Source organism: Zingiber officinale, chromosome 5B (genome assembly GCF_018446385.1).
Source record: "Zingiber officinale cultivar Zhangliang chromosome 5B, Zo_v1.1, whole genome shotgun sequence".
Classification (NCBI taxonomy): domain Eukaryota; kingdom Viridiplantae; phylum Streptophyta; class Magnoliopsida; order Zingiberales; family Zingiberaceae; genus Zingiber; species Zingiber officinale.
In genome coordinates, this window is record NC_055995.1 from 90,832,490 (window position 1) to 90,850,686 (window position 18,197).

General features: G+C 36.6%; 2 protein-coding genes and 1 non-coding gene across 3 annotated transcripts in view; 1 reads left to right on the plus strand and 2 right to left on the minus strand.

Moving 5' to 3' along the window:
* Window positions 1-3,034, plus strand: part of LOC121987618 (protein PHOSPHATE STARVATION RESPONSE 2-like) — a 3,604-nt gene extending 570 nt beyond the window's left edge. Inside the window, exons 2-8 of the mRNA XM_042541368.1 lie at window positions 779-1,312; window positions 1,528-1,738; window positions 1,810-1,886; window positions 1,980-2,016; window positions 2,155-2,233; window positions 2,350-2,419; window positions 2,546-3,034. Coding sequence (XP_042397302.1) covers window positions 779-1,312; window positions 1,528-1,738; window positions 1,810-1,886; window positions 1,980-2,016; window positions 2,155-2,233; window positions 2,350-2,419; window positions 2,546-2,887 — 1,350 coding nt within the window. The 3' untranslated portion in view covers window positions 2,888-3,034. The remainder of the gene's footprint in view (window positions 1-778; window positions 1,313-1,527; window positions 1,739-1,809; window positions 1,887-1,979; window positions 2,017-2,154; window positions 2,234-2,349; window positions 2,420-2,545) is intronic.
* A 78-nt stretch (window positions 3,035-3,112) lies between these two features.
* On the minus strand, window positions 3,113-3,183 carry TRNAG-GCC. Its single transcript has one exon. It is a non-coding gene; the product is annotated as a tRNA-Gly (tRNA).
* A 386-nt stretch (window positions 3,184-3,569) lies between these two features.
* LOC121984968 (non-lysosomal glucosylceramidase-like) lies at window positions 3,570-16,449 on the minus strand. Its single transcript, XM_042538170.1, has 18 exons — window positions 15,837-16,449; window positions 15,447-15,557; window positions 15,196-15,252; window positions 15,045-15,121; window positions 14,874-14,973; window positions 13,151-13,224; window positions 8,646-8,746; window positions 7,962-8,065; window positions 7,368-7,421; window positions 7,222-7,277; window positions 7,085-7,123; window positions 6,642-6,783; window positions 6,292-6,476; window positions 6,010-6,077; window positions 5,770-5,842; window positions 5,512-5,573; window positions 4,130-5,375; window positions 3,570-3,942 (listed from the first exon to the last, which is right to left on the minus strand). Exons 1-18 carry the CDS (start codon window positions 15,915-15,917, stop codon window positions 3,687-3,689), a joined length of 2,886 nt encoding a protein of 961 aa, XP_042394104.1. The 5' UTR covers window positions 15,918-16,449; the 3' UTR covers window positions 3,570-3,686.
* Window positions 16,450-18,197: the final 1,748 nt, after the last annotated feature.

Consider the following 18,197-nt stretch of genomic DNA (forward strand, 5'->3'; position numbering starts at 1 on the left):
TGGTTTCAAATTGGAGTTTATCCTTGAGTGAGCATCCAATAGAATATATTGATAGTCTTCTATCTGAGAAACATAGCAGTTTGATGTCTGAATTAGCTTTTGGTAGATTTCAGGAAACCAAGATGTAGGCTTTCAGTTTACTTCTGAAAGTCTTCCTCTCCATAAGCTCGATGAGCTTTTAGCTAATTGTGCTTTTGAGGCACAAACTAACCTTTAACTGTTTATGGACTCGATCTCGAGGGCACTTTTATATTTGTTTTTGATCAAGGGAGTTGGAGACCTTTGTTCTTATTTATTTACAACATGGATTCACAATGTCGAAACTTTTGAATGTGGTACTTAGCATGATGAAAATAATTGTAGCATCAAATCATCAAGCATTTTGTGAGTTGGCTAATTGAAAATTGAGTGTATGCAGTACTTTGATAAAGATTTTTTAATCTAGGGGAAGGAAATTGCCATGATGGAGCAAATTTCAACTCTTAGCTTTCTCAAGTAATATAAAACTTTTATCACTTTAACTTCTTTGTTTAATCCATGATGATAACCTTCGGCAATTGTACATTCACATTACATAGTTTAAATAGCTTTTAATGGTGAGTCTATCAATTACTCATTCTTTGCAGATTATCGTTCCATAGGTAGAAGTGAATTTTCTTCTTTTGTTCTTATGTTGACAGTGACTTTGACCTTTTGCTCAAATAAGATGGTTAGACAGATAGATTTAGTCATAAAGTTAATCCCATCTGCTTCTTATTTAATGTTGATTGTGCTACAGATAAATATTCTGGAAACAATGTGCACATGGAAAGAGAAGGAAGCATGCTCAGCTCGACCAGTTGGAACAATGAATGTGGAACCATTGGATTCGCGTCAAGTTATAATGCAGAGAGATAGAAGCAATCATCTGTCCTCACAATATTCTCCTTTTGTCTCAACTATATACTCACCACCTTCTGGACTTTCTTCTCATTCAATTCTCTCACACGAGAGGCACGATGACAGTGGTTCATTTGTCGGTGAAGCACCGACAAGACAATCTCTGCCTCCAGTCTATTCCCCCTGTATCAGAACTTTTCAAGTCCCTTCTATTAGTTGCTTCAAAGATCCTACTATGTGGTGTTCTGATCCAATTCAGAGCATTCTAAATTTTTCAGATGATACAGCTACCAGGAACAATCAGTCTTGCAGCAGTTCGATTGTGATGTTGGATGATGACCTTAATAAGAACGATGAATGGTGGAATAATGTCTTGAGTGAAGAATGGAAGGAGCTTCTTGGCGAGACAGATGCCACAGATACTCAGTCAAAGGTACTAGAACTATAGAGTATGCAAGAAAAGTAGTTTTCTTCTTCCTTCAGCAGTCGTATAACGTATATTAATTGTTTATTGCTTCTCGTCTATGTAATAAGAAGATCTACGAGAATGTCACAGGATCATTTTGTGAACAAAGTTCACTTGCACTTGTCACTTTATACTATTTGATTGAATTGAGACTGATTTATGTATTTGAGGAGTGTCTATAGGTTGTTTATCCTGATACTCCACCCCCCTTCAGCATATCGATTCAAAATTCTCAAACCCATCAATCTGTTCCATGCCATTGCGGTGACGATCCTGCTGTCACAAGTCCATTGTCGGTTCCCACTACTGCAGCAGTAAAGCCAAGGATGAGGTGGACACCAGAGCTCCATGAACGTTTTGTAGAAGCTGTAAACCAGCTTAGTAGTAGTGAAAGTACGACATCCTGTGTTTCTTTCTTACTTTCCTGCCATTTTTCTCTGAGAGTTTTCTTCCAAAACTTTCAGAAGTTACTCCGAAAGGGGTATGGAACATCATGAAAGTGGAGGGCTTGACGATACAGCATGTGAAAAGTCATCTACAGGTAGATTTTCTCCCAGTTCATTTAGTTGTCTGCTATGAGCTACTCGTATGATCATTAACCTTTCTTTTATCACTTTCCCCCCTTTTGTTGCAGAAATTCAGAACAGCGGAATATAAGCCAGACTCTTCAGGTTAGCCAACGTAGTTAGTCGACTTCTACAGACTTGTTTGATATGTGACACTCTTTTATGTCGATTCTTGATACGACTACTCATGAGTTTGCCGAAAGAAGTTATCTAAGTAATACCATCCATGTTTTATCTGCAAAGGGTATTCTCTGGGTGCATCAGAAGCGAACGATAAAGCGACCAACGAAACTGAGGAACTACCTTCTCTAGATCTGAAAAAGTGAGTTAAAGTTTGTTAATTTAGGTTCCTCTTAATTCTATGTTTCCATATTATAAGCTCGTGCATAGCGCTTCCGACTGATATTGCTGGAAACTAAACTAGAAATGCAATGACAGAGGCATCGATTTCACTGAAGCATTGAGACTTCAAATGGAAGTTCAGAAACGGCTTCATGAACAACTCGAGGTAGTTATTTTAGATTCAGTTATAAGAATGTTTTAGTTTGTTTATCCGATTGTTGGATCGACGGTGAGGGAGACTTCATTCGCTTTAGTATTTCATTGTACTCGATTCTCATCCATTCTCTTACAGACCCAGAGACAGCTGCAGCTGCAGATCGAAGAGCAAGGCAGGTACCTGCAAATGATAATTGAGAAGCAATGCAAGTCCAACCCGGGCAAGTTCCATCCTTCTCCTGCCATGGAAGATTCAACGGTCGATCCAACAATTTCACCTGTCGACGATATGCAGCCAGCAGCAACGGCAACTACTTGCAGCAGCTCAAATGTGACTGAGGGTAGGCTAGTCGGTGACAAATGGAAGATGGTCGAATCTGATTCTTATTGCCATGAGGTGGCTGCTACTTCTTCAGCACCCAAACATGCCAAAATCGACCACGAGAGCGGATGCATTAGGGCGAGACCCATTCGATAACACCAAAATCATGCTCGAGTGTTTGATGTCTTACGTAGGGGCATATATGATTTGCCTCTCCCGTTGAAAGAGTACTTCTCTTATGAATTCTCATGGTTGTAAAAATAAATTTAGAATATCAATTTTAACAGAAGTGTTCTTCTCGTTATCTTTCTTATAGATTGATTTATATAAATCCATATTTTTATATTATACATAATTATATTTTTAAAAATGTAAAAAGATTGCACCAGCCGGGAATCGAACCCGGGTCTGTACCGTGGCAGGGTACTATTCTACCACTAGACCACTGGTGCTTTGGTGTTAATGCTAATTTTTTTTATATAATGACATAAAAGTAATTTAATTAATTTTATCTAACTTTTCTTAACTTATTATTAGTGTTTACATTTGAGTTGTAGCTCGAGACGCAACAAAAGACTAATTACATGTCTTTCTCAAAAAAAAAAAAAAAACACATCATAACACGCTACTGTTATTTATATTTCACCAAGCAACTATCAAACTGATTAATGAAAAACAACTCAAATGTATTAAAATTAATCAATTTCACATTCTCATCACCTATCCTATGGTCATGTAACCATTATTTAACATATCTAACTATATTAATATCATTAACTCTTTCATTTATCAAACTATATTTCAATATGATGACATAAAAGGGAACTTGAATAGGAAGTTTTCGAATAGGAGAGCTTAGACTCAAGATTATTGCTTAATAAATGCTTGATGTAGATATTTACATTACCAAGAGGAGACGTGAACAAAATAAAGAGGGAAGATGTGTCAAGTTCCATCAACAGTCACAGTGACAAACAACATTGCCAAAACAACTTCTTTGCGAAACATTTCGGGCACTGCCATCATGGGTTGAACTCGAGTTAAGGGATGATGTGTGCAACCTGTCCATAATGTTCAGATTAGGGGCCTCGAGCATAGTCTTGGGAGGAGATAGAGCCCACTGCATCGCCCAGATAGCCAATGGTCGCATATAGATCAGCGACCGATAGTGCCCGTCTGTCGTCCATGCTTCAGGAGTTTGAAACCAGTACCTGCAACACAATCAAAGATAGAGTGTTCTTTGTAATGAAGTAGTACTCAAAAGGACCTACAATTTTTTTTTTCAAAAATTCAAAAGAAAAATCCATTTGAATAACAAACTCTACGCTTGGAATTGACACAAATTATTGCTTGATGGGAATTAAATCGATAGAGGAGAAGAGTGATGAAGGAACCTACCCAAATCCTTCCTCTGACCAGCCTACTATGAAAATCCCTTCGGCAGTAGCAAAAGCTTGTTGCTCCATTCCATGAAGCAGCATGGTGGCCGCCAAACTATATGTTACACCGGTCCATATTTCTCTTGATTGCATGCAGCTCTCATCCACAGTTCCATTCGGGTTCATGCCATTGACTGCCCCCATGCGCCCTCCTTTCACCTTCATCACATTATATTCAAATATTTTCTGAAGAGTACTTCTGATTTTACTTTCATCAAACAGCAGAGGCAATCCCGAAGCTGCAGTGTACCACTGCCCTGCCAGCTGATCAGCCTGTATGGATCGGCTGCTGCTGTCGTAATTGAAGTAGGAGCCATTCCACAACTTGGCCTCGAAAACAGGTTTGGCTTTCAAGAACTTAATCTTACACTTTTCAGCAAAAGCAGAGTCCCCTAGGCGCTGTGCCATGGCTGCCGCTGCTTGAAGTGCAGCAAGCCATAGACAGCCACAGTAAGCACTGACACCGTGAACTGTCCATATATCGTAAGTCTGATCAGGAAATCCATCATTCTCGATGAGGCCATCGCCGTCACGATCAAACTGTTCCATGTAGTCTATGGCAGCACAGACTGCAGGCCAGACCTCGCTCCCGAAAGAGATGTCACCTGTTGCAGCAAAATCCCTGTACACTTGGAGAACGAACTTTGGGTTGAGATCTTTCCATTTGCTGGTGTCGTGTATATTGTAGGCATTCATCTCATTCCACGGGTCATGCATTCCTAGATCGTGGGGAATGGCACCTTTGGCTTTACGAATTCCCCAGCTGCCATCAGCTAAAAGTTTCACTTTACTTCTGTCCTCATGCAGCACGGCCCTTGCAAAATCTCGCTGGATACTCAACTCTATCTTTGGGAAGAGACCTAGAAGAGCGAAAGAAGCATAATAATGTACGTCATAGGTGCACCACATGACGTATTCCACCCCTTCCAAGTACAAAAATCTTCCAACATTTTCGGAGTCATGCTGTGGATGCAGAACAAGATCAGCCTGTGCAGGTTCATCGCCAAGCACAGCATTACCATCTGCCTCTAGTTTTGAAATTGGTGGAGAAATTCTCTCGTTGTTTAAATTAATAACTGATGAAGTTTTCTCTGCGATAAAGCTGACATGCTTGTCTTTAAGTGCAGATTTATGGCGTTTACCTTTGGGGGATTTATGATGGTTGTCATTACGGCTTACCTCCTCGAATGTTGGGGTTTCACCATCTGCGTCATAGTGGCACGCTATTATTTTGTGATTTCTTGTGAGCTACGGCACTTGAATTAGAAGAAGTTATAACAGCCAAAATTTGATCATCACCAAAGTTTCTCCGGCGACTAGAAACTAGAACTGGAAATTTACCTGTCCAAACTGTTCCTCCAGCGACTAAAAAATAGAGCTCATTGAAAAGAGTGAACTTATACCTGTAAATTCAATTAGATTCAATTTAAGTAATAAATGATGTTTGTTAATAACTAATAACAGGATTGACCTGAGTCAATTATGTGCTTGCAATGACAACCATGAAGGCAAACGTGTCAAATTTTAATACAATCAAGACAAGCCTAATGTATAGCATGAATTAAACTGACACAAATTTGTTCTAAAATATCAAGTTACCATTCAGGGAGTTTCTCATTCTGAAGTATTGGATTTTGCCATTTTTCAATCTCTTCTTCCCACCACTTGTAGTCTGTTAATTTTGAGAAATGTTATGTGCATATGTTTCCAAACAATTTCAATAGATGTATAGCAGAAAAATACCTATCAGATCAGAAATTTTAATCTATTTCAAAATGCATAAATTGAGATTCTTAGAATCCAAAAATGAGATATCTGATCATTGCAATGTATACGTACTCTTTAATGCATCATGGACCAAATTTATAGCTGATCTTTCAGAGGTACCATAAAATTTTGTATATCTCCTGTGAGAGAAAAGAAAATTCGGTAAAGTAATCCGGCAGGAACTGTGAAATCTCAGGTTGCACCATAACACCCAAAGAAAAGGTCATGCAAAAAAAAAAAAAAAATACCAGAGTTCATTCTGTTAGTACTACTAACTTGAACTAACAAAAATCAGAAACAAGTTTTGAAGTGATAAAAAAAAAAAAAGAAAGGGAAGGTGAAGTGCTACGCTACCTGTTATATGTACATCCCTTTTGAAACTTCACTTTTGGAGAGGACCAGGCTACAGCAAATACGACAGTACATGTACCATTCGGTTCAACCCATGTAGACGCTGAAACTGCTGCACAAATTGTATCACTTGTACAAGACGGCATGCTGGAAGAAGAATTGAAATTTTCCCTCTCAAATTGTCCATCCTTTAACAAAGATGACATGTCAGTGACACATTAGGAGTCACTAAACAATAAAAATCAAAGTGATTCTTTGCAAAGAACCACGAGGAGATTCATTCACGTTTCAAAAAATTTCCAGATTGTTATTTATATATAAAAAAAAATTGCAGGAAGAAGAAGCATTCTTACTTGCACCATTATGTCCCACATATCCTTTGCCGTGACATAATTTTCATCAGAAAGCCCAAAATTTGGCAAGACTGTAACAGTCACATTCTGAGTCTCAGATGCAGCAATAGCAAATGTTACAGGAGGGTTATCGTTTGCAGTTCTGGAATGGTTCCAAGAATATTAATACATTATAGCCAGAAAATGTAGACATCTATGCATAGTCACATTGAAAGGAAGAAACACATAGAAAAAAATTCATATTTCAGGAAAAAGATTTAAAAAAAAAAACGCTAGCCAGATACGATACTACAAATTCAATGTCAAGATCAAGAGTTTTAACAAAGGAGCATCAGCTAAAAAGGAATAGGTGGGAGGAAGATTCGAATTTCATTGTTATAGGATGAGTTATACGAGAATGACTAACTGGTTGTTGTTACAATGAAAAAGGGCTGATGAATTACTTGTGATGTAGAAGGACCCCAGCAACGCCATCCTCTCCTCTGCATGAGTATTATAAGAAATTAAACAACAAATGAATACAAACACAACCGCTTGAAAAAAGTTCAATCCCAAACAATTCTCTAGACATCTAACTCACAAGAAAGGTTCATTGGTGTGGCCTCCAGAATGATGAGATATGCCACCAATAGAATTCTTCCCAGGACAAATTTTGCAGATAGTCAGACATATTTTTTGTTGAAGTGATGCATGATAAGAAAACAATAAATGTAAAAATTCACATACCGCCCAGGTCATCAACAAACTGACCTTTGCTCTTTCTCTTCCAGTGTTGACTAGCTACAGAAAGAGAAATACAGAATGTGGGATCAGTAAGTTAACAACTAGACAGACATATTGTTTGCAGTGGCTTTAGAAACATATTCTTAACAATATCTTGAAAGTCGCATATGAGCTTTGCACCATGTAGCAATTCTAAGGCTGCAAATAGTTACTGTCCACAAAATGATACTTGAGGGAAAATTTAATTGATTGCAACATGATTCGCATCTGCTATATTTATATGAAAGAACACACCCTTTATTGTTGCAACAGTTTTCTGTACGTGTAGCAACAATTAAGTGGTACGTTCCCAGGAAAAATAATAGCAATGCAAATACGTATCATTCATTTGGCAAGAGATATGAAGTGTCACCTTAAACAACAGAAAAAAAGGAAACAACTGTTGTTTATAATCTTCCATGTTGACATATTGAAGAACATTTATTCCTATCAGAAGAAGAAATAAGAAGTGTCCATCTAGAAAAGAATATGAATATCTAGAAGACAAAAAAGGAATGTACTGAAAATACAATTCTCAGAACAATACAGCGTACTCACTGTATAAACAAAGACTACAGTAGGAAGACTGCTTTCACGATAATCATGAGGTAAAAATGGGGAAATCTGGCGGCATGATATTTTGAGATCAGGATCTGGTTCACCTAGATGACAAAAAATCGATGCTTATAAAAATATCTTATGATGGAAATTTTTATTTCATACTTAGAATTTATCCTCTTTTTAAAAATACACCCTAGAGTTTCAAAATCATCAAAATACCCTCCAGTAATTTGGAAGTTTTGTCATTTCACCCACTCAACACTAATATTATTACTTTATTTGACAGAAAAGATATGTGGCATATCTACAACATTACATTATGATTCTATGAGGTGAATTAAATGTTAAGAATTAGAGTTGAAATGATAAGAGTATTTTGATGATCTTGAAATTCTGGAGCCATTTTGAAAAGGAGGCAAGATTTGGAAGAGAAAAAATAAATTTATTATGTAAAATATATCCACGACCACTTATTTACATATATAACTACTTATAAGCTACATATTCATACATACAAGCAATTAAGACTGTTGACAAGAATTGTGAGGGTTAATATCAAAAGTTCAAATTAGTTTTAGTTAAAATACCTAAAGATTTGAATTTTTACTCAAAAATAACAAGTTGTGACCAGAATATTTGGAGTCAGCAAGGACAGAACTATTGAAGAAAATTTATGGATACCATCATAAACAGTCCATGCTCTGGGGAACAAAGCATGATATGTGGAGTGTTGACCAGTCAACTTCCAATCCCATGAGGAAATGCCGAGGTCACCATTTTTACTGAAATGGGCGCAAAAAACAACAGATTTTATAAAACTTGAAACTGAACGACATAATATTAAGATCGACATGTTTCTACTTATGTCATAAATCATGCATATGAAAATTTACAACATAGAGTTTCTCCCTAAAATACATCATACATCATAAAAAGTTTGGAGTGTTAGACAGCAACAATATGAAGTTATTGCAACCAGGTACTTGGTAAGATACCTGGAACTTTTCCTCTATTGGGATTGAGACAATTGCATATCAAGAACTAATGAAAATATATTTAAACATATCTTGTATATCAAAAGCTTTGTGGCACCCTATACCATAGATTAAAATACCGTGCTGAACCGATCTAAACGGGCGAAATATCTCGTTTTACTAACCGATTGGTACCTGCATGACCTCGGCACTAACACAACCCCAGCAACAGAGAGACGTCACGCTACCCCGCGGTTGCAGTAGAGGCGTCGCGCGACCACTGCGGTCGCAACGAAGGAGTCGTGTGATCCTCGCGGCCACATCGGAGTCCCGTGAACTTGAAGCAGTGTGCAATCGCACACTTTACAAATGGATCGGGTGTTTTTTTAATTAAAACTTAGATTGATTACTTTAATAACTCCTAGTTAAATAGGAATAATATAAAGAGGATTTATTAACCCTAATAAAATTATCTAATTAATTATATATTTAATTTAATTTAATTCTAAAAAATATAATAAATTTTTATTTATTTATCTATTTTCATATTTATTTCCTTTTTAAAAGATTATTTTTATATTTAAATATTTATGATAAATATATTATTTTTTAATTAATATATTATATATTTAAAAAATACCAAAATTATATCGGCACGGTACGACACAATACTGAAACCGTATCATTCCGGTCCAGACTGAAACCTCGACACGGGTCGAGATTTTAAACCTTACCATAGATTAAAATACTGTGCTGAATCGATCGAAACGGGCGAAACATCTCGTTCCACCCATCGATCGACACCGACACAACCCCAACATCGGCATGACCCCGATAATGGAGAGGCGTTGTGTTGACCCGCAGCGCCGCGGAGGCGTCGCGCGACCACAGCGGCCTTGTCGAAGGAGTCGCACGCGGCCTTGTCGGAGGAGTCGCACGATCCTCGCGGCTGCGCGGGAGTCACGTGAACTCGTAGCCGTGTTGCAATCGTGTGTCTTTTTTTGCATCGTGAGTGGGTCCGGTGTTTTTTTAATGAAAACTTAGATTGATTACTTTAATCAACTTCTAGTTTAAAAAGGAATAATGTAAAGAGGCTTTATTAACCCAAATAAAATTAGCTAATTAATTATATATTTTATTTATTTAAATTCTAAAAAAATATAATAATATTTTTATTGATTTATCTATTTTCATATTTATTTCCTTTTTTAAAAGGTTATTTTTATATTTTAAATATTTATGTTAAATATTTTATTTTTAATTAATATATTATATATTTAAAAAATACTAAAATTATATCGGCATGATACTGTATAATACCGAAATTGTATCGTTTTGGTCAAGAACGAAACCTCGGCACGAGTTGAGATTTTAAACCTTGCAATAAACCAAAGATGGTGGATATTTGAAAAAAAAAAACCCATTCAATTGGAAATCATTTAAACTTTTCTTGAATTGTGAGTTTGGATTTTTCACCAGTTATCCTTCAATCACAAAAATTCCAGTAGTTACTTCTCACCTAAAACTACTAGGAGTAACTAAACTAATCAGAAATTAACTGACGAATTTATTATCTTTTCAAGTTTGTACAAGAGTAGGTTCTAAAGCCCTTTTTCTCCAGTAAACCTAGCTGGAAATTTGAGTCATATTGAAGCCATAATTTTCCAATCTATGCTATTGCAAGTAAGAAGGCAGGACAAATTTATATTAACACTAGAGATCGACAAACTAAAAATGCAGACCATGGGATGACCAATTGAGGCAAAGAGTTGTCATTTGTGCTGCATAAATCAGAGCCTAATCTTGTTCTCAACTCCAGATTACCTCATTATCTTCAACCCCTTCATGAAGCGCATGAAATTATTCTCAGGTGACATATTCCTCAAATAAGATATTCATTCCTTCTGCAGAATTGATCTAATCTTTTGTAGTCATGTGACAGTAATTCTACCATTATGTATTCAATTTGTATTGCTCCCTCTCATTTCATCCATATGAGTGTAATTTTTCTTCTTTGAGAGAGAATTACTTGACAAGAGAAATTGTCTTGGAAACAAACTATCTACAAAGAAAAAAATGAAGCCTAGTGTTGCAACAATTTTGTCAACTGATCGACACCTAGACACATTGCAACTATATCAGGAAACTAGCTTGCATTGTCCTGGTTGCACCCTCTCTCATCTTCAACACTATCATTTTTAAACATTGAACACACAGCTGACATGGAGAGGCTATTGTCACATCAGTTAGTTGAAGACTAAAAGAAGATATTGTTAGGACACTCCGGAAGGGGGGGGGGGGGGTTCAATCGCTTCGTTGATGATGATTTATAGCATAAAACTTGAAGCAATACTAACACCCTTGCTTTTACTTGATATCCACCTCCTTGAGGCGACTAATTCAAAGGTCCACTCTCCTCACTCACAGTACACTATGAAAACCTCCTTTTAGGAGGCGGAGAAGCCTCGTACAAGCAAATACGAGAAATACAACAAGAAATGCAATAAGAACAAGGAAATAAATACAACAATGAATGACCTTTGCTCTTGATCTCAAGTTGTTGTGGATTGCCTCTTGATACTTGGAAAGTACAACAACACTTATCTCCAAGAAGCTTCAAGAACTAGCGATGAAGAGTAGAGAAGAAGATATTGATTTGAATCTTCACGACAACCTTTATATCGCAGATTAGGACTCCCAATCGATTGACCATGTCAAATCTGAACAAATCTAGTCGTTCAAACCTGGCAACGACTCTTTTCTGCTTCTCCCAATTGATTACCTAATTGATTAACTAGCTTCAATTGATCACCTGATCAATTAGGAAGCCCACTGTGTGTTCGCGAATTCCTCCCAATCGATTACCTAATCGATTAAACTCCTCGCGAGGAAGCTACTGTGCTTCATGAAAAAAAATTCCTCTTGATCGATTAGCTGACCAATCAAGCGTGCTCCCAATCGATTAAGACACGTACTATTTTGCGAAGAAAAGCTCCCAATCGATCACCTGATCAATTGGCGTAGCCCTTGATCGATTGCCCAATCGATCTAAAACCTTTTTGTTTCACGAAGAAGGCTTCCAATCAATCACCTGATTAATCGATTGACTAACCCTAATTTGCTTAATCCAAGTCTAGGGTTCCCTTACCCAACTTTCGATCAACCGTGGCCTATTGGGACGTCCCCACCAAGTGTTCGGTCAACCTTTGACCCACTTGGACTTTGTCAACTTCCTGTTAGACTTCCGATCACCAAGTGTGGTCCTCCTTGACCTACTTGGATTTTCCTCTTGCTTAACCGCAGTCAGGACTTTCCTCTTGCCAACGTGCAGTCATCCTTGGACTTTCCTTTGCCTAACCGTAGTTAGGACTTCCCTTTGCCAACATGCAGTCCTCCTTGACCCAGTTAGGACTTCCCTTTGCCAACGTGCAGTGCAGTCCTCTCGATCCACTTGGACTTTCCTTTGCCTAATCCCACTTAGAACTTCTCTTGCCAACGTGCGATCCTCCTTGACCCACTTGGACTTCCTTTTGTCTAACCGCAGTTAGGGCTTTTTTTTTTACCAACGTATGGTTCTCTTTAATCCACTTAGATTTTACCTTTGCCTAACCTCTAGTTAGAACTTTATCTTACCTAATCCTCGAGTTAGGACTTAGGACTTTGTCAGTCAAGTATCTGGTCCTCCATGACCTACTTGACTTTTCTCACACATATCGTCCAAAACGTATTGCCTCACATATTGTCCAAACATTGAAACTCCAACTCGAACTCACTCGAGTTTAGTCAAACAGGTCAACCTTACCCCGAGGACGATTGCACCAACAATCTCTCAATAGATATTCATGTAACTTTTCCTTTCTTTGGAAGATACAACCGAGCAGGACAACTTACTAGGACTTAAGTTATTTTTAGTGGAGAATGATGCCAGAGCAATTTTACCAATACTATCGTCTCAATTATTCAATCATCATTAAAGCTTAGGTTCTCCAATACTCTCCGCGCGCGCGCGCGCGCGCGCGCGAGAGAGAGAGAGAGAGAGAGAGAGAGATTAGACCTAGATATGCAAACTGCATTAACACAATTGCATGAAGATGTTTACCATCCAATGTACTATTTTCGCAACCACATACTCGATGCATTGTTGAAATTTGCATGAAATGTTTTCCCAATAGAAAGAGAAAAATTTAGCAGAAAGGGAGAGAAAATCCTTACCGTAAACCTTCATGATGTCCTGGAGCTAAAACCGATGAGTACTTTTTGTTTCCTCCATCTCGGGATATAAAAATCTGCACATTATAGCACAAAAGGCAAGGTACTTGTGAAAACTTGGATGAAAAATGACTTATAAATCTCAACATTTAAGGGTAAAATTCATCTAAATTACTTACAAATCCCTCATGACAAACAACGAAAAGCAGGAAAAAAACATCCACGAGAGAGTTATTACATATTTACATGTAAAAAAATTGTGATCGAATAGTGTGTCAAAGAATAGGGAATAAAAAAACTTTTCTTCAGTTATCAACAAATTTATCTTTGAACTTCCGCTTTAATTGACAATAACCTTGGTTCAGAATTGAGATAACCAAAAATGATGATGCACGGATCCATATTCAATGAAATTAAAAGGATGACTCAACTTCAAGCGTGATAGATATAAAATAAAATAAAATAAAATAGGCATGGTTAAAATAATCTGCAAATTTCATAAGACACTTTCTTGAAAAATCAGATTGAGAATAAAGTAGCAAGAACAGAACAATTTCAAGAGCACGAGAGGAAATGCTTAATGAAAAACAAAAAAAAATCCATGCAGACAGCAAGTTCCCTTACAGATCTGACCAACATATAGAACATAACCTTTTTAGAACAACTTTAGAACTAACCATTCCACCCACAAGTTCCTCTTTAATTGACAATAATTTTGGTGAGAATTACAACAACCACAAGTGAAGATGCATGGATCCGTATTCAATACAATTAAAAAGCTATCCAACTTTAAGCATGATAGGCAAAGCATAAGAAAAAACAAGCACCGTCGAAATAACCTGAGAATTTCATAAGATACTTTTCTTGAAAAATCAGGTTGATGATGAACTAGTAAGATCAGTGAAATTTCATGAGCATGAGAGGAAATGCTTAATGATCAACAAAAACATCCATGCATTTAGCAAGTGCCCTCACAACTCTGACCAACACATAGAATATGGCCTTCTTATCAGACCTTTACAACTACCCACTGTTGCATCCTCAAGGGAACAAAGAGGGAAACCAAAAGCTAAACAAATACTAGACCAATTGAATCGAGCCATGTTTGTTCTTGGCAAAAAATAAAAAAAAAAATTAATCCCTCCAACCAAGATCTATCCAACCAAAGCACAATGTCTACAAGATCATTGTCAAACTTAAGTATGATCATGATCAGACTACACCAGATGCGAAGAGCAAAGAAGACAAGAGGTTCGTCAAAATGTTGATCAGGTAAAGATCTAATGGTAAAACAACGATTTCTTCCTTACCAATTTGACCAATTATCCAATCCCCAACCATTGTATCAGTATCTGACCCACCAAAGAGGAAAACAGATCAGAAGCTTCCAAGTGACAATGAAACATGACTTGGAAAGCAGAATTTAAAGAACCCTACGATTAATGCCCATCTAACTCACAAAGTACTGTTAATTGTAAACCTAGTTCCAAGGTTAGGCAATCAAACAGGTCAAAAAGATGCAACAAATAGATTGGCCATGAACTGACTAGCTATACTATATCCTGTGCAGAGTATACAACCCAACTTACAAGCATTTTACCCAGTCAATCACATTTTAATAGCCAAACTGAAGATACAATTGTTAATTATGCAAGAATGCTTTATTCACAACATTAATAGACAGAAAAATAATAGATAAAAAAACAAATCAATGAAAGAAATTTACAGAGAACTGATCGGCCATGATAGGAGATGTTTCACATGAACCAGGAATTATTTGCCAGTGTTTGAACTCCCCTCTAAACCCTCTTGAAATGCTCCCACTTCTGCAAACATAGAGAGCTTCAAAAGAAAAGTAGGCTTAGCTTAGATGTTTCTCTGATAAAAAAATGTATACCCCATTCCTCCAAGTGGTACTCCTTGGGAAGCTGAGGGTTTGCATTTCTCTCTAGGGAAAGGATTAATTGGTGCTTTCTGCAAATCAAAGATAACAACCAGTGTGTGATCCACAAAAATTCAATAAATTAAAACGCAAAGTTGCTTATTACCCTTCCTTGAGAAGCTTCTTCTCTAGCATATGACCAAAGACGAACACCAAGTCGCAGCTGATTCAAGTAGTGATACATAAAAAGAGATTCAAGAAAAGTCAAAAGCAAAACCACTTGTTGATAAAACTCCAGAATAGCATTTTCTTTTGACCCATATCAGTAATTCATCTTTCCTCAAAGCAAAATAAAATCAATTTACAATGAATCGACATGGTGCATAATGCACCACGAAGAACAAAAAATAGCAGTACCATCCTAACCGCCTCCATAAATGTCACACTAAATTCCTTCAATCTATTGGCGTGACTGTTTAGCCTCCTCCTCCATGCATATTTTGGTGGAGCACCGCCATCAAAATCCAACTACAAATAAACAGAGAGATAAAAATTACCAAAGGCTTATATTCCATCAACTTGGTTGAAGAAAGTGATTCTACATCACAAACACACCAAAGAACACTGCAAGGATATCAGGACCTACGTTGTAATTTGTATGATTCCCATGATATTTAAATTATAAGAGCCAATATCAATCCAAACTTCGAAATAATATTTTGGAACAATAAACTTGTAAATCTAGCAAAGATGCTAATGTAACGAAGGGTTCTAACTATTTAGAAAGAAGCACTGGAGAGGCCTTACCAACTTCAATGTGGTTCTATTGACGTACTCTTCTGGAGGCCAGGAACTCTCCTTGAAGTGGAAAATGTTTCCGATCACCATCCCTAATAAAATCAAAGCCCGCAGAATCTCCAATTATACAAACACCTTGACTTTCTTTTCCTCCAGATCCGGCAGTCTGAAACCATCGAATCCAACTTGAATCTTAGCTTTTATCCCGCCACGATAAGCATTCAAATCCTCGAATTTCTAGATCTAAGTCGCCCCTTTCTATATGCATACACACAAATCACCACCAGCAAAAAATTGTGACTTCCATCCCTAGTCAAATATCTAAACCGACAAACCCTACTGCTTTTTTCTAATACCCGCAAACAAATGGCCTAATTCCGACTCGAAGATGAAACACCGCCACCAACTGTTGGCTCCAAACCCCGCGATCACCTGGCAAGACGCTCCAACCGATGGAGGCGAGTCCAGAACGACGATCCGAGGCTCCTGGAATTCGGAAGAAGGGACGACTAAAACATCGAAGAAGGCGGCCACCATCAAAGACATCACTTTCGGGATGGGGGAGACTAAACGGTCGCCACTCGCCAGTTTTGCCTCTGGATCGCTCCCGCTCTTAACATTTCCGATATAGCGTCGCGTTATAATATGTTATAAAACGCTTCGGGCTGCCGGTCCCTGGTGGTGTTTCATCGACCACCGCATTTAGTTCGGCTCTTCTATTGGGTACTTTTAAACCGGGTCCCACTATATTGATGACTAGAAAACACCTTACTATGGGGCTGACGCCACGGCTTTTTGTGTGACTTATCCGGATGCATGGACCAACGGTCCATGATTTTGTGTTTGCTTTTGCAGCTAGGTGTCGAAATTTCATTCGATTAATCCCGGAGATACATGTTATTTCTCTTGGTTCACTTAACGTCTAAACTGAAAGCACAGCTTATATATTCAGAAGCCGCCCTCCAAAATATATCTATCTATATATAATTCGAGTATCCTATTCTTAGAACGAGCTAATATTAAGTAATCAATTTAGTACTATAAAAAATTTTGATCGATCATAAAAAAAACTAAATAAAAAAACACAGATAAAGCATAGCGAACAGTCCAACATTACTAATAGTTTAAACTTCACAAATATTTAAAAATAGTCAACTTAAAATTTAAATTGTAACTATATGAGAAATTATGATTATCACTTCCACGTCATCATTCAAATATTTATTTTTTAAATATCTTAAATTTTACTATTAAATATTTATAGATTTCATGTGTCAAATATCCCACTTTTAAATATCTTAATTCTATAATCAAATATCTCACATTTATAGATTTCATGATACACCAACAACCAAGTCTTATTTTACTAGATGGAGTTAATAATATGAATTTTTTTATGTCATTGGGCTCTATCCTCTATCTCTCTTTTTAACTACGATTTATTATTCTTACTTTTAAATATGATCATATTTTCTGTTATTTTTTAAAAAATGTATTAGTTAATATAAAATCATATGATATCATAAAATCTCCAGTAACTTAATGGATCATTCATTAAATATTTATTATATTTTAATACTAGTTGACAATCTAACACAGTCTTTCTCCTTTATCCGAACTTAAGATCGCCTATGACGTATTTGTTGCAAAGTTCTTATAGATCCCATTATCATTTTTATTAATTTACATCTAAATAAAATTAATTATATTTTCCAATTATTTAATTTAATACATTTTATCTCCCCTTCTTCTCCATTGTTTTTCCCCACACAATCTGACAGCACCTCCTCCCCCCCCCCCTCCTCTCTTTTCTGCCAAATGACACTTTTACCCTCTTCTTCTTTTTATTTAATTTTATTTTTTAATTAATTTTATTTATTAGTTTTCATCAATACTTATATATTTTTTAATTTTATTTAATTTTTATTTAGTTTTATTTTTTAATTAATTTTATTTATTATTTTTTCATCATAATTTTTAAATTTTATTTTGTTTTATTTTTTAAATTTTATTTAATTTTTGTTTAGTTTTATTTTTAATCAATTTAGTTTATTATTTTATTTATTTATTTCAATTATATTTAATTTTTTTAATCATTTTTTTTATTATTTTTTATTTTATATGATTTTCAAAAAAAAATATATATATATATATATATAATTGTTATACTACGGACTCTATCATGCGGATTGTTATGGACCAACTGGCATGTTATATTATTTTTTTTTAATACAATATTTTCTCTTAATTTTTTTCTGCTTCTTTTCGCTGTAACGAAGCCCGCGCTTCGTCGCCGCTGGCCACTCGCCTGTCCGCCGGCCGCTTGACCACTACCTCCGGAAGCGCCGGAATCCGGCCGCGATCCCGTCG

What these genes read in the sequence shown, in the direction of transcription:
- LOC121984968 (XM_042538170.1), bottom strand. Translation starts at nt 15,917, where the DNA reads ATGGTGATCGGAAACATTTTCCACTTCAAGGAGAGTTCCTGGCCTCCA. An exon ending in GTTTGTTGATGACCTGGGCG is followed by an intron (nt 7,278 to 7,367) that starts GTATGTGAATTT and finishes TGTCCTGGGAAG; the next exon opens with AATTCTATTGGTGGCATATC. An exon ending in AATGAGAAACTCCCTGAATG is followed by an intron (nt 5,574 to 5,769) that starts GTAACTTGATAT and finishes TTGAATTTACAG; the next exon opens with GTATAAGTTCACTCTTTTCA.